Raw genomic sequence first — 17,036 nt, forward strand, 5'->3', positions numbered from 1 at the left:
CCCCACACCCTACCCTCATCACCCCCACACCCTGTCCTCATCATCCCCACACCCTACCCTTATCACCCCCACACCCTACCCTCATCACCCTACACCTTACCCACACCCTGCCCTCATCACCCCCACACCCTACCCTCATCACACCCACACCTTACCCTCATCACACCCGCACCCTACCCTCATCACACCCACATCCTACCCTCATCACCCCCACAGCCTATCCTCATCACACCCACACCCTGTCCTCATCACCCCCACACCCACCCCACACCCTACCTACATGTGTCCTGTGTCCCTGTGTTGCAGCTGGCAGCAGTGCCCTGGTGTCCCTCATCGGAGGAAACAAGCAGCCCCGCCTCCAAGTCCGGGTCGCTGTTCCAAAGAATGACCAGAAACAGAATCTCGAGTAAGTGCCTTAGTTTCACATTGTTTCGTGAAATAAGTTACCATAATTAGTATTAGTTAGTCAAACAATGTCTTTCAGTCTCATTGTTTAGTTGAAATAATTTGAGTAGTACAGTCATGCCCCGCTTATACGGACTTCAGATATCCGGAAACCTCGGTTCCCGGACGATTTTCATTCAAAATGAAATAATTACTATATAAGTTTACCCATATATACGGACTTCAGATATCCGGAAACCTCGGTTCCCGGACGATTTTCATTCAAAATGAAATATTTACTATATAAGTTTACCCGTATATACGGAAATTCAGTTTCCGGAACCGGATGGTCATTTTCATACACAAAACACTGAAATGCACGCAAAATTGTCTCGCTTATCCGGACAATACACTTCCGCTGGTGGTAATCTTTCCGCTGGTGGTAATCCTTTCGATTCGTGAGAAGTCAATTAACCAAGTGACACTGAGTTAAGTTTGAGACGAGCTTGAGTGGATGTATCTGTTTGCTCTGTCATCTGTCATGAGTTGCATAATTGAAGGGAAGTAACTCTTCCAGTAAGAAGCTGGTTTCAGTTATACGGAAATTCGTTTATACAGACGAATTGTGAAATGACGCAAGTGTCCGTATAAACGAGGCACGACTGTAGTGAAATGTAAATGTGGCTTTACTATTATAGAATGCGGGGAATTGTGTTGGAAATAAGGGTCAAGGTCATTGAAAATCTTGTTAAAGGGGAAGTGTACACGCAAATATCACTTTCTTTCTTTTTCTAAACAAAACGCAATTTTAGAATTAATTAGTATCTGTGTTTGAAAATATACACTCATTTTTTTCACAGTGAAAGTAGGAAGCTCACAATAGTGTGAAAATGATATGCCGTTATGAGGCCTTCGTTTTTCAAGCTAAACAGGCCTGAGTTATCCCCCTTAGATTATGACGTAATTGGTGCCAATTCAACTGTCTATTCTCAACGCAAAAGATATCAAGTACCAGTTTGCGGTAAAACAACATGGCCTACGACACACTCCGGCGCAGTGGTGACTCAGCATAACACTATGCTGGCTGGCATCTGAGACGCTAGAATCACACACCTAGACCTACACCACGTGAAGCGGCTCTAACAAAGCATGATGACGTCATAATGTTTATCAATTGGCACCAATGACGTCATATTGCAAGGGGCATAAGCCATGGTGTTTTTGTTGTGGAAATAGAACACTTGGTAAATGTGAAAAATATAAATCGTTTTAATGCGAAAAATATGTTAATTAATTGTGATATTTTTATATTTTTGTCTATGACACTTCTAGGTTAACACTTTTAATGTGGAAAAAGTACAAGAAAAATAGGTTAATTTCCGTGTGAACTTGCCCTTTAAGGTGGCAAGAGGCATGGAACTTTCTGCTGTAAAGATATACAGGACAGGGCATGCGTTTTCCCCAACTAGAAGTGAATTCATGAAACCAAAAGTGTATCATGTGGTTGTATCTAATAGTATCATTGACTGTGTCTAGCATTATCATGTGACTGTGACTAGCATTATCACGTGACTGTCTAGTGTTTTCATGGGACTGAATCTAGCATTATCATTCGACTGTCTAGTGTTATTATGTGACTGTGTCTAGCATTATCATGTGACTGTGACTAGCATTATCATGTGACTGTCTGGTGTTATCATGTGACTGTGTTTAGCATCATCATGTGACTGTGTCTAGCATTATCATGTGACTGTCAAGCATTATCATGTGACTGTGTCTAGCATTAACATTTGGCTGTGTCTAGCATTAACATTTGACTGTGTCTAGCATTATCATGTGACTGTCTAGCATTATAACGTGACTGTGTCTCTTAGTATCATGTGACAGCACTAGTACTATCATGTGACTGTGTCTAGCACTATCATGTGACTGTCTAGTATTATCATGTGACTGTGTCTAGTATTATCATGTGACTGTGTCTAGTACTATCATGTGACAGTATCTCGTACTATCATGTGACTGTGTCTAGCACTATCATGTGACTGTGTCTAGTATTATCATGAGACTGTCATGCAAGTACTACCATGTGACTGTGTCTAGTACTCTCATGTGACTGTATCTGGCATTATTATGTGACAGTATCTAGCATTATCATGTGACTGTCTAGTATTATCATGTGACTGTATCTAGCATTATCACATGACAGTATCTAGTTTTACCATGTGACTGTGTCTAGTACTATCATGTGACCTTTTGCAGTACTATCATGTGACTGTGTCTAGCATTATCATGTGACTGTGTCTAGTACTATCATGTGACTGTGTCCAGTATTACCACGTGTCTGTGTCTAGTATTATCATGTGTCTGCGTGTAGTACTATCATGAGTCTATGTAGTAATGTTTTTTTGACTGTCTAGTATTATCACATGTCTGTGTGCAGTATTATAATGTCCCTGTGTCTGCTCGCTCCAGACAGCTGCCAGACACTCTGGTGGGGAACATGGTCCTGGTGCCGTTCCACTGCTTCTTCCGGCAGCTTGTGGCCGACGCCCTCCTCCGAGACAGACTGGACTTAGATTCTACTGGTAGGGATGCATGGCGTAGCAGAGTTTACCCCAAGATATAGAGGATATTTAATGTGTTTTCTCAAATACCACTTTTATCTCATCGAGTGAAGTGGGGAGAGTCTAATATTTTCACGAGTGGCGCAGTCACGAGTGAAAATATTAGACTCTCCCCAATTCACGAGATGAGATAAAAGTGGTATTTGAGAAAACACATTGAATTTTCTATTTATTATATACATGTTTTATTTTTATTACTTGCAATTTATATATTTTTTCGAAAACAGTGTATGATAAATTACTAAGTTCTCCCTGTCGCCCCTTTACCACCGCCATATAAAGGGTTTTGCGAAAAGAATATAGTTCCTGAATAAAATTAGCCCTGTTAATATATGTTATGCGAATTATATTATTTCATATCGAGTATTAAGTTCCGTGGACATTTTTGTTTGTCATAATTAAACATTCCTGTTTAAAATGGATAACTCTTTAATGTTTTGATTCAGGAGAAAGTAGTTCCGGCACCTTGTTTATATCAGTCACTAGTGACTGATATAACTTTTTTATATCAGTCACTAGTGACTGATAACTTGATCTATCGTCACTGATAAATTCCAGTATTTCATTCATATGTATGTAATAAACACAGTTAATAGTATTGGCACTTACAGTCAAACAGGCATCTTCGCAAGGCAAGGGAGTTAAGTGACTGTTAAAATCCAGCTAGAATTTCTGGGCTATTACGAGTTATGTCCCTTCTATGTCCCTCCTATTGACCAATCAGTCCACCTCTCATGTCACTTGCATTTGCTTCTAACAAAATGGCGGCACCCAGTCAAGACGATCTGATCGATAATCGAAATCTATATTGTGATAAAATATTTGTCTTACTTTGCAAAGTGGGTCAAATCACTCAAGCACCTTGATTAGAAACATGAAAATATTTGGAAAATATCTGTTGACGCCGAGTTGGTGGTACACATCAAATCCAGATGACTACTTAAATCTGCACAGCAGTTTACGAACCGGATGTCAATTTCGTTATGCAATTTATATTGGACTATGCATAGACCCGTTAGTCCAGCCAAAATATAACTCAATAATTCAAACCTAGTCTGGCAAGGGTGGTATCTGGGCTTTTAAAGTCAGCTAACTCCCTTGCCTTGGGAAGAAGTGAAAAAGGAAAATTAGAATGACTGTATGTCTGTATACAATACAAATCAATAGCATTTGTCTGATATTTATGCTAAACTTCCCATTGGAAAATTATTTCTTTGCAATTATCCTTTCAAGTGTTAATATCTCGTTTTCTTGTCTGTGCTGAATAAGTATGGCTTACCTTTGGGTGCATATGAAACTCAGGCCTGACAAAGAGTTCTATTATTATTTCCTTCAGTATATGTTACATTGGATGAGAAACAGGGAAACAATATTCATAATACAGGAGACGGTCGAGTTGTAGGAACTGGTGTTACGTCAGAAAGGTTGATTATCCCCCACCATGAAGTGGAAGGGGGATATAAGAATGGGTGCTGTCCGTCCGTCTGTCCATCACATTTCGTTTCCGGAGCAGAACTATAAAAACATGAGAGATATATCTTAACCAAACATGGCATAGAGATAGGTCTAGTGGTGAACTGGTGCCTTTTGATAGTTTGGGATTTTTCGAAAAATTTATTTTTCAAGTTTCCATTGCAACAAGTGGCGGTAGTGACCCTTTCCGGAGGAGATCTTGAAAAACGTACAATATTGCTTCACCAAACTTGGCACATAGATAGGTCTAGTGGTGAACTAGTGCCTTTTGATATTTTTGGGATTTTTCAAGTTTCCATTGCAACGAGTTTTGACTTAGACTGAAAATGGCGGTAGTGCTCCTTTCCGGAGGAGATCTTTGAAAACCATACTATTTCTTGCCTTGCCCACAACCGGGCATGTCATATTGGCGGGGGATATGAGTATTTCATGCTTGTTAATTTGGATGTGCAAAATATATATTTTATGTGTTCTGTGTTGTAGAGTTGATCCACAGCCCCACCCTCGCTACGTACCCCCGAGTCGCTGACCAACATGACCTGATGACAGTGTTACGGGTACGATATCACATGTGATCAGCTGTTCACTAGATACTTGTGGGGTCCTGACCGAGTTCTTCTTTATTTCTGCCCAGATTCCCTATTGTTTTACAGACCATGTGGCCCTGTGAAGATCCTGGTTAGAAATTGGTCTTCATCAACCCAGGCTCCCCATAAAAGGCAACTATGCTTGTCTTAAGAGGCGACCAATGGGATCGGGCGGTCAGACTCGCTGACTTGGTTGATACATGTCATCGTATCCTAATTGCAGATTGATGCACATTATGTCAATCACGTGATTGTCTTATAGGTCGAATATTGCTAAGAGCAGTGTTAAACAACAAACAAACAAACAGACTATGCGATTTTAGGATTTGGTTCTCGTGAAAAGGAAACAGGCCTAGGTTCAAAATGACACGATGACATTTCTTGTAAAAAGGAGAACATTTGTTTGTAGGAGGCGTGGGTGCTGAGACTGAAGACAGTGAAGAGAGTGGACCGAGTAAGTAGAAACATGGCTACATACAAAGACATACCAACAGGGGCAGGTAGTCGGTGTCACACACTTTTGAGCCTACTTGCCCAAATTTTGCTCTCAGCATCAGTAGAATTTCCTGTAGACAATTATTAGTGGAGCTTACTTTGCGCCACAGAACGGTATAGTCGCAGGTTGAGATAGAACCCATGGGATTCCGGGTAAGAATATAGTCCCCAGCAACCAATGCTGGTCGTAAGAGACAGTTAAGTGGATCTGGTGGTCAGGCTGGATGACTTGGTTAAGGCCAGGCTTTTTTTATTTTTAGGATTACAGATTTTTCAGCCCAAAGTCTAGGGTTGGAGGAGGGAGAAAAAAAGCAAAAAAAAGCTAGATGCATCTTTTTTAATGCAGAATGCCTCTGGCATACTTTATGAACATATTCTGTGCTCAAAAGACCACTATTTGTGACGATAAAGCCCCTTGTAACAATAAAAATTCTACCACTTACAACACGGACAATTGCCAAGGGAGGCTATTCATCTTTGGCTTTGAGATCAACAAAGATCAATTATGTATCTCTTTACTAGTTTACAATGGTAAATTCATACGTTATTTTATTAAAAAGTGATGATAACATATAAAATAACTGACTACGCGGCTTTGGGCGGGGAAAAAAATTATGAAATTCTGATTTTGTTGTTGTACATTTTCTCAAAAATAGAGTCGGCGGGTCCGTAATCCGAAAAATATAAAACGCCTGGCCTAACATGTCCCAGTTGTGGCTCAGTGTTCATGATGTCAGTCAAGCGGTAATCTAAATACGATTATTTACAGACCGCTATCATATAGCTGGAATATTGCTGGGTGCAGCGTAATACAACAAACAAACAGATTAAGATACAGTAAACTATGGTTATATTGAACTCAAAGGGGCCACTCATTTTTGTTCGTTATAACCGTAGTTCGTTATAAGCATATATACAGCAAAGGGACAGGACCAAAAAACAGTTTGTTATATCCGTCAGATCGTTATAAGCATGTTCTGTATAAACGTAGTTTACTGTAGATATATCTGCTTTGAGATGCTCAAGGTATACAACACATATATTAAGCTTTCATATTGGGTTTCATTTCATAGCCTCCTCTTTAATGATGTGGGGCAGTCAGGTAGCCTGGTGGTTAAAGCGTTTGCTCGTCATGCCGAAGACCCGGGTTCAAATCCTGACATGGGTACAATGTGTGAAGCCCGTTTCTGGTGATATTGCTGGAATATTGCTAAAAGTGGCGTAAAACCATACTTTAATGATGTAATATGGGCTTCTAGTGTCAAGTTTTCATTTACAGTATCTAGGTCTAGGAATTTTCTGATGCGTGCCCTTTATGTGAAAATTTCAAATATTCCAGATGTACACCCACACTTGCCAATACAGCACATCGTTGAAATTCCCCATTGTATTTGAAAATGTGGGCCTTTTTTCAAATTTAGGGGCTAAAAGCTTAAGCCCCCCCCCCCCCCCCCCCCCTAGAATTATCCCTGTGAAAAACTATGGTTATAACAAACTCAAAGGGACCACTCATTTTAGTTCGTTATAACTGTTGTTCGTTATAAACAATATATACAGCAAATGGCCGGGACCAAAAACAGTTCGTTATATGCATCAGTTCATGATAAGAATGTTCGTTATAAACGTAGTTTACTGTATCATATTGTGTATAACAATCTCACTATCAAGATATCTATCATAACTTGATGAAGTGTATGATTAGAGAGATAGTGAATCAGTTCACATGATTGTATTGACAAAGAAGGAAGAAAAATCCATGACATTGAGAAATTGATGAGTTTCAATAACTCAGAAGAGATAATGTCTGAGAAAGGACATGCAGGTGAAAGGACAACTCTAGAAGCCGCCATTTTGTGCACGACATTGATACATCTCTGATTGTGATTGTATTTTTCAACTCATCTGTCATGTTTTAGAACACAAGAACTGATGTTCCATTTTATTTGTAGATAGTCATTTTCAGTTAGCTATCACTAATTTTGAATATTCTGTATATTCAATTTTTCAAGCCTGCGCACTTCCATTGAATATGTGTTAAATTCTTATTGAGTTATTTATATCATCTTCATCTTCATCTCCATAAATGCATTGCTTTGTAAAATGTTTCAGTTTTAAAATTTAAGTTTTAATTCAGTTTATTTTAATAAATTTAAATTTCAGTTTAGTTGGTCAAACAACCACCTGGTAACTATTTGAATTATTTCACTGTGTACACGCATATCTTACTCCTATGATGGCCACTAACTTACAACCATCTTGTTAAACCTGTGCCATCAGCCAATGTCCTTTAGTCTTATAGGGAATGCAAGAGGGGGCAGAATTATGTCCCCTAATAGTGGTAGAACCTGTCGATATTACCCTATAGGAGAGTACCCTGTAGACAGTTGCCCAGTCTGATATTTAGAAGCTGTGTGTTATTGTGTAAAATGTGAGCCTGCAAAGGTACACATGATTAGTGAGAAACATGTTTGGATGTCGTACTTATATATCTAAACATATAGTGAGTTTAGGTGTGTTTCTTATATGCTTGTTGGCAATACAGTTAGTCAAAGCATGTCGTTCATGCCGATCAAGATGCAAGTAGATGCTTTTATGGAAGAGCTTATTTTGGACTAACATCTAACAGTACTTTCCTGGCAACCTGTGTTATGGATAGAGCATTGTTCACTTGTAACTAGGTTACCAAGGCGATAGCATATTATAACTTGTTCATCTCACCCAAGGCAAGGCGTTAACAGACTATAAAAGTCCAGTTTCCACCCTTGCTGAACTTGTCTGGAATTTCCTGGCTTGATCGTAGCTCACCAGTGGCTATTATGAGTTATGTCCCTTGTATGTCCCTCCTACTGACCAATCAGATTGTGTCTATCATACCACTTGCATTTTCTTTAAACAAAATGGCTGTGCCCAGTCAAGAACATCTGAATGCTAATCAAGATCTAAGCTTACCCCACAAAGTGCATCCAATCACTTAAGCACTTTGATTAGAAACATGAAAAGATTTTGAAAATATATATCGACACCCAGTTGGCGGTACACATGCTTTCCAAATCCTGCAGTCATCCTCAATCTGCACATTGAAATCCATGTCGTTTATGAACTGGATGTCTAGTTCGTTACGCAATTTTGATTGGATTATGCATAGACTCGTTTGTCCAGCCAAAGTGCAACTCAGGAATTCCAGCCTAGTTCGGCCAGGGTGGAAACTGGACTTTTATAGTCAGTTAACTCTCTTGCCTCGGGAAGACATAACTTGCTTTGCCACAATCTTCTTTTAAGTCTGACACTAGCAGCATCTTGTTCTGTATCGACAAGCTACTCTTTGACACTGTTGACAGTCTTAAGTTATATACCGTATGTGACGTAATAAGCTCCCAGGGCGCTCTCAAAATTAGAAATAGGGAGCTCTTATTAGAATACTATTTTGGTGGAAAAAACAGAGTTGAAAGATAAATTTCGTGGTTTATGCTGACAGCCTGAAATGTTTATGTACGACAGATATAATTTTCCAGATTTTCATTGTATATAACACACGAGTGCGTATTATACGAGAATAAATAAGTCTTGTGTACATTGATCAATCGGAAGGGGTGCCAATTGGTATTGTTCACTAGCCAATATATTAGCAAATATCGCCGTGGGCGCTTAATAGAGCAGGGCGCTTATTACGTCGAATACGGTATTCTTGTACGTCTAAGATCGACCATCTCCATGGTCTGGCATTAATCTGAAGAGCACAAGGTCGGTGGTTCCAACCTCTGGCCACATCATACAAAATTACGTTAAAAGATGGTACTTGTTGTTACTCTGCCTGGTGTTTGGCATAAGGGACTAAAACAAGGACTTGTCAGGCTGTACAATGCAGTGGGATCATACAATGTTATCTTATTGGGATAAATATATATAAAACTTACATCTGTGGTATCTGTCGAATGGCTTCTTATACAGGAAAAAGAGATAATGGCGTGTCAGAGTGAAGGATATCTGAAACGGCCTCAGCTTAAAAATGTCTTATGAACCTGTCCTACTAAGTAATATTCCTAAGTGGATTGTATATGCTAAGTCAGTAGGCCACTATATTTTCCACTCTCTTCTGTATGTATCTTTTGAATGTCAGTGTCAAGGTTCCCATGGTAAAATGGTTGTGACCTTCTTAGTGCCCACTCCACGTTTATTTACATGAGATGATATGGCAAATATTTGCATGTAGGACCAGACCAATTTGATTTTTGTTTTATCATTTTTTGGCCAGTATGACAATATGAAGGTAACAACGCAACATAAACAAAAGTCTTCAGTGGAGGTATATTCCCCAAAGAAAAGAAACCAGTGAAATTTTCGAGACTTGTCATAAATGCATTTTGAGGCTTCAGTTTTTCTGTAAGTAAAAATAATGATTTATGACAAGCTATTTCTAATTTTACGTATTATCATACACAGCGTTAATCTTTTTTCTTTTCTTTTTTAACTGAGTAAGGTTAGCTTTAGAATGAAACCAAGATGTAAGTGATCTGGACAAAGACAGATATAAAAATATATATACATAGTCTTGTATTGAAAATGTATATAGGTTTGGTGTTGGTGGGTGCATTGGTAGCGGGCGGAGTCAGGCAGAGGGTACGGACTGGGCCCAGTGTAGATGGGTATGAGATGGGTAAGGAGGCGATGGGGACTGGGGGAGGGGTTGGGCCCAGTGTAGGTGTTGAGAGTTGGGTTGAGAGGGGGTGGAGACAGGGAGGGGGTATAGGTGGGGGAGGGGTTGGGCCCAGTGTACGTGGGTGTGAGTTGGGTTGGGAGGGGGTGGAGACAGGGAGGGGGTATAGGTGGGGAGGGGTTGGGTCCAGTGTAGGTGGGTGTGAGTTGGGTTGGGAGGGGTGGAGACAGGAAGGAGGTATTGGTGGGGGAGGGGTTGGGCCCACTGTACGAGGGTGTGAGTTGGGTTGGGAGGGGGTGGAGACAGGGAGGGGGTATAGGTGGGGAGTGGTTGGGCCCAGTGTAGATGGGTGTGAGTTAGGTTGGGAGGGGGTGGAGACAGGGAGGGGATATAGTTGGGGAGGGGTTGGGCCCAGTGTAGATGGGTGTGAGTTGGGTTGGGAGGGGATGGAGACAGGGATGGTACAGATGGGGAGGTGTTGGGTCCAGTGTAGGTGTTGAGAGTTGGGTTGGGAGGGGGTGGAGACAGGGAGGGGTATAGTTGGGGAGGGGTTAGGCCCAGTGTAGGTGGGTGTGAGTTGGGTTGAGAGGGGGTGGAGACAGGGAGGGGGTATAGTTGGGGAGGGGTTAGGCCCAGTGTAGGTGGGTGTGAGTTGGGTTGAGGGAGGGTGGAGACAGGGAGGGGTTTAGTTGGGGAGGGGTTAGGCCCAGTGTAGGTGGGTGTGAGTTGGGTTGAGGGGGGGTGGAGACAGGGAGGGGGTATAGGTGGGGAGGGGTTCAGCCCAGTGTAGGTGTTGAGAGTTGGGTTGGGAGGGGGTGGAGACAGGGAAGGGGTCTAGATGGGGGAGTGGTTGGGCCCAGTTTTGGTGGGTGTAAGTTTGGTTAAGAGGGTTTAGAGACAGGGAGGGGGTCTGTGGGTGAGGATGGTAATGAATTGAGAGATACAGTATAAGGATAATGTTTTTTGAAGACGTTACGTACAGCTGGACACTGCTTGGAGCTTTATGTCTTTCATCTCAGTAACACAGCAACAACATAGATATCAGATATTTGCTCCTCCAGATGTCTAACAGCATATATATTTCACCAAGGGAGCATGGTAGCAGCACTAACATCTGCATGGGTTGCTAAAATACAATTCTACATTTATATTAATTTCTATTCTGCATTCATAGTTATGGGGAACATTATATGAACGTAAGACATGATCTAACTGAGGAATATTGGTAACTGAATGAAAGCGACCAATGAAATTTCTTTAACTTATAACAAGTGAAAAACACAACAACAAAAAGACAAAAAAGAGGTTATGAATGCAAATCTCCAATCACAGCATGATAAGTAGTTTATGAAAAATCTATTAGGCTTGTCTATAAAATAATAAATTATATTGGTCTTGTCTTTTTTATATATGGAAGCTGAAGAAATATCATATTTCTATATTGTATGCATTATATATCTTGTCTACTGGATCAGGGGCGGTCGGGTAGCCTAGTGGTTAAAGCGTTTGCTCGTCACGCCGAAGACCCGGGTTCGATTCCCAACATGGGTACAATGTGTGAAGCCCATTTCTGGTGTCCCCCGCCGTGATATTGCTGGAATATTGCTAAAAGCGGCGTAAAACCATACTCACTCACTCACTCTACTGGATCAAGGTCATACAACAAAACAACCTGTGAATGTTCTGTTCTGAAATATCATTTTCAGATTCTTTTACATCATTTTTCATTATTGTCATTTGTGTGCTTCAAGTCTTGTCTTCCGATTTATCATTCATATTTTCTGTGTTATTTTCCCCTACAGAAAGAGGTAAGTGTGGTCTCCACAAAGTTTTTGTTCCACATTGCAACAAAACTGACATTCTTTTGGAGCGTTGTGTTGTCATTGCTAACATTGGACATTCTAATCCCATTACGGGTCACATCAGACCGACCTTGCATGAACTGACCAATGAAATGACTGACAAGAAATCAACATCAGCCAATCAGAAGGCAGCTTTCTTGTACTTTACGGCACTAATTTCAAATTGGCGACTACGCTTCAAACATATTTTGACAAATTCTCAATAAAAAATTTGAAACCTGAACAAAAGAACATTCTGGAATGGCTAATAGATGTTCTAGATTGTATTGATTCAGTCATTGTTTCACAAAACAACCTGTGAATTTTCTGTTCTGAAATATCATTTTCAGATTCTTTTACATCATTTTTCATTATTGTCATTTGTGTGCTTCGAGTCTTGTCTTCCGATTTATCATTCATATTTTCTGTGTTATTTTCCCCTACAGAAAGTGGTTAGCGTGGTCTCCACAAAGTATTTGTTCCACATTGCAACAAAACTGACATTATTTTGGAGCGTTGTGTTTTCATTGCTAACATTGTTCAGATTTCACACTGCACTTTTGTCTCACTGATTTCATACTGAACATACTCATGGTATTTTCGGGCACAAGTGTTTGAGAGTAACATCATTAATGTGGAAGCATGATTTAAAGATGTCTCTCGTGAAGATTCTGGGTCATAACAGGCCCTGACCCGTGAAGATCAGGATTAGAATGTCTTCAGCAACCCATGCTTGCTGTAAAAGGCAACTATGCTTGTCTTAACAGACGACTATCAGGATTGGGTGAAATCTCATTAAAATCAGTTTTAGTTCTCGCTACCGCTAAACAAAGATCTGAGGACATCCCATTACGGGTCACGTCAGACAGACCTTGCGTGAACCGACCAATGAAATGACTGACAAGAAATCGACATCAGCCAATCAGAAGGCAGCTTTCTTGTGCTTTACGGCACTAATTTTAAATTGGCGACTACGCTTCAAACATATTTTGACAAATTCTCAATAAAAATTTTGAAACCTGAACAAAAGAACATTTTGGAATGGCTAATAGATGGTCTAGATTGTATTGATTCAGTCGTTGAGCCCATAACTGTCGTTCGGAATACCCTGTGTTAAAGTTTTCGAGGTTGCATGATTAGCAGTCACATTCCGACTGTCACTTTCATGATCTGGTAAGCGACGCTCTGATTGGTTGGATGAAAGGTTGGATGAAAGGTCGATTATTAAAAAGACTTGGCTCTGTATTGTCCTTACTTATTCTTGTGGAGGTGGTGGGGTAGCCCAGTGGTTAAAGCGTTCCCTCTTCACACTGAGGCCTAGGTTCAATTCCCCACATTGGTACAGTGTGTGAAGGTCAGTATTCCTGCCATAATATTGGTGAATATTACTGAAAGTGACATTAAACCATACTCTCTCACTCACTCTATTGTTAAATCTTAAAATGTCTGGTTTCCCTTGACATTAATGCAGTGAATGTACAGAATGGATATGGCTTTGTATTAGTTTGAGCTGTGATAGGATAAACAATCTCTTTTTTCAGTAAACTTGACAAAAGTTGAAGAACCCTATTAAGCAAAGCTTTTCAACTTATTGGTTTGTGGATTCTGCAAAAAAAATCAAATCTGAAAAAAAGTTTTCTATTCTGCCAAATTTAATGCAAACTACATGTGTACTTGAGAACATATTGCATACACTAGTTAAAACAATAGGTTACAAGAGGTCTAACAAGGTGACATGGTTAACTAACACTGCACATAGTCTGATAACTTTCTGAAGAACAAGAAAAACGTCTTTCTTATTTCTTTTCACCTTCCTATTAGCCTGAGTGTTGAATATGTGTACCCCTTGTGGTGAGTGAGTTGCAAGTATGTATGCTACCCAGTTGGTCAAGTCTTTATGTAGCACTGAGTGACCCCATACTCTGTGTGTTTCAGAGGGACGATGAGTTCATGAAGGACACGTTTAAGAAGGTGTTCATTGAGTCTGTGTACCCGCTTGTCAGCATCGCCACCCTGCCCCACTATGTCACAGGAGACACAGACACAGAAGAGGTACATGTCAAATAGTTATTATTATGATTGGCCATTTATATTGCGCATATTTCCACACCACTCAGAACATGCTCAAAGCGCTATTATTACCCCAGTCACTGGATCTGTGTGCACTCAAGAATCATTCTCAGCTCCCTGGGAGTATACAACCCAAGCTGCCTGTTAGGCGCTAGAAGGTTAATAACCACATTGCCATCTCATCCTACCGGGTACCCATTTGCTGCTTGGCGAAGAGAGGCACATTTCGCACAACATCACTTGCCCAAGGAGACGCCACATGTGCTTCAGTGTGGGGCAGGAACAAAGCCCTAGAAACTCTCAGTTTAGTTTAGTGATAATATATTGATTTATTATACACAAGAACTGTTGAGCTCTCAAATTAGTTGACACCTCCAGCAAGTATTCTGTATTCTGTCATATCAAGAGTACATCCCTGAGTGTGTGTACATTGAAAGGAAAGCGCACGCGCACGCGCACGCACACACACACACACACCTCTTTTTCAAGACACCTACATGTCAGGTTAAGGCAACTATGCTTGTCGAAAGAGGTGACTAACGGGATGACTTGGTTGATGCATGTCATCGTATCCCAATTGCGTGGATCGATGCTCATGATGTCAATCACTGGATTTTCTGGTCCAGACTCGACTATTTACAGACCCCCATCATATAGCTGGAATATTGCTGAGTGCAATGTAAACAACAAACAAACAAACATGTCAGGTTATGATGTGACCTGGGTAAAGTTTCCAGACCCCTTTTTCAAAATTCTGGATTTTCCTGTGCTTATGATGCTCAGTGTTATTCACGTGTGATCATTGTGGACTTACCAGAAGCTTTCATTCCCTCCACCCACAAGGCCCGCATTATTGAGATAGACAAGTTCCGGAGACAGAAGTTGGAGCGGAAGTCTGCCATGGCCGCACTGCTCTCCTCCGACATCATCTTCACCCCCTTCAACCTCCAGGAGGTGGCCTTCAACGTCATCGGACCCCACTGCCTCCCCAAAACCACACATGTAAGTACAGGGTGTTACATGTAGGTATACTGTGTCACTCTCCACAGGTAGGGAGGGTTTATTTTTTCTTATGCATCACTGGTATGAGTGTAGTAACAATGTGTTTTAGGTTGTGTCATCGTGGGGACTGAAACCCAGACTGCATGGTCAGCAGACACACCATGTGTGATATGGGATTACCCAAGCATCAGCGAAACATGATGAAAATTAAACGAAACATCATATTTAATCAAAATGTCTGTTGTCTGTTGTTTCAGACGACAGCTGTAGAAGGCTGACCCAACTACCTACACTCTCTACCAGCAACTGCCATGTGCCTCATCACTTTCACAGCCACTCTTGCTCAGTGTGCCGCTCACAATCATCAACAAATCCAGTAGGACTGGGACGGGTAACTCGGGTACTCAGGTCGGGTGGGTACTGAGTAGGACCCGGGTAGCTACCTGGACTTGTGGTTAGTGATGTGATATATTGTTTAGTGAGAAAAATTCACTACTATAACTCCATGGTTACCAACAAATCGCTAATTCGGATATCTTTCTGACAATATCGTTTTATGGTGTATCTAAATACTTTTTGCCAGGGGTCCGGGAACTAATTCCTAATCGAACATTTTGTAACCAACTCTTGAGACCTACAGCGGGTTTCCGGGTTGGGTCGGGTAATAGGGGTCGGGTACCCGGGTAGTAAATTTGGGTCCATTCCAGCCCTTAAATCCAGTGTCAGTTACATTTTTTATCTATGAGACTGATTCGTTTGTGATCAAGGAAGAGTCTCATGATTATCAGTAGAGGGACAGAGTTCAACATACTTTCCTGATGCTAAATCAAGCTCATCAAGAATAACAAACGTTTATAGATGCATACCTGTTAGTGTTTCTCTTAATAGGTCTTGACCGTAACGCGGAAGACTCGGGTTCGATTCCCCACATGGGTACAATGTGTGAAGCCCATTTCTTGTGTCCCACTCACTAACAGGTCTTGACTAGGTTAGCACGAATAATAATAATAATAATGTTGATAATGATAATGATAATAATAATAAAGTGTATTTATTATGTGCTATATTCCACACACTATCATCATTACCCTGGTCAGTGGATCAGTGTGCTCTGAGCTCCCTGTGAGCACCATCTCATCCTACCGGGTACCCATTTGCTGCTGGGTGAACACAGTGATGGTTGTATCACTGTTTGTAAAGATAGTAATGGTAATACTCTTTAAAGAAATATTGGCACTTTTACTATGGCTGAAGAAAAGTGGCTTTAATGTCTCATTCTGTCGTGTTATTTTCCACTGAAGCTGTGAGGACATTTTTACACTTGAGAAGGGCAGGTAACTCTCTATATACCGGGTAATGCTAGCGGAAAGATATAAAGTTATTGAATGAAACATAAGGCTTCTTTCTTTATCCTTACAAGTAAATATAGATTCATCTATCAAATCAGAATTCAGTTTTAGCAGCAAGGAACATATTCTTGTTTAGTTCACTGATATTACGTGTTTCTGTATTTTAAATATTTTGTGATATGTAAATATATTGTTGCTTCGTATTGTCCAGACATGTAGATCCGTCCAGTGCATCTTTGTTATTTATTTTATGGAAATATGGACAATATATATGTATATAATAAAGATCATCTTTGTATATGGTTTTGTTAGGGAATCTGTTTCAACCTCTGCTATTTCAGATTATCAAGACCTGTGAAGATCCGTGTTAGAATAGACATCTGACATCTTCAGCAACCCATGCTTGCCGTAAAAGGCAACTATGCTTGTCATAAGAGGCGACTAACGGGATCGGGTGGTCAGGCTTGCTGACTTGGTTGATGCATGTCATCGTATCCCAATTGCGTTTATCAGTGCTCATGATGTCAATCACTGGAATGTCTGGTCCCTACTTGATT

At 40.7% G+C, this 17,036-nt stretch overlaps 1 protein-coding gene across 4 annotated transcripts in view; it reads left to right on the forward strand.

The window, feature by feature from the left end:
• The window catches only part of LOC124132369 (nephrocystin-1-like), a 69,102-nt gene extending 52,325 nt beyond the window's left edge, over positions 1 to 16,777 (forward strand). Inside the window, exons 24-31 of one of the 4 annotated variants that reach the window (XM_048403256.1) lie at positions 307 to 406; positions 2,857 to 2,969; positions 4,965 to 5,038; positions 5,478 to 5,522; positions 12,020 to 12,025; positions 13,994 to 14,110; positions 14,972 to 15,130; positions 15,388 to 16,777. In XM_048403256.1, coding sequence (XP_048259213.1) covers positions 307 to 406; positions 2,857 to 2,969; positions 4,965 to 5,038; positions 5,478 to 5,522; positions 12,020 to 12,025; positions 13,994 to 14,110; positions 14,972 to 15,130; positions 15,388 to 15,408 — 635 coding nt within the window. In that variant the 3' untranslated portion in view covers positions 15,409 to 16,777. Of the gene's footprint in view, positions 1 to 303; positions 407 to 2,856; positions 2,970 to 4,964; positions 5,039 to 5,477; positions 5,523 to 7,723; positions 7,748 to 12,019; positions 12,026 to 13,993; positions 14,111 to 14,971; positions 15,131 to 15,387 lie in introns of all 4 variants that reach the window. The other 3 variants (XM_048403254.1, XM_048403255.1, XM_048403257.1) reach the window with 3 other exon arrangements.
• Positions 16,778 to 17,036: the final 259 nt, after the last annotated feature.

This window comes from Haliotis rufescens, unplaced genomic scaffold (genome assembly GCF_023055435.1).
Source record: "Haliotis rufescens isolate VD_foot unplaced genomic scaffold, xgHalRufe1.0.p SCAF_3, whole genome shotgun sequence".
Classification (NCBI taxonomy): Eukaryota; Metazoa; Mollusca; class Gastropoda; order Lepetellida; family Haliotidae; genus Haliotis; species Haliotis rufescens.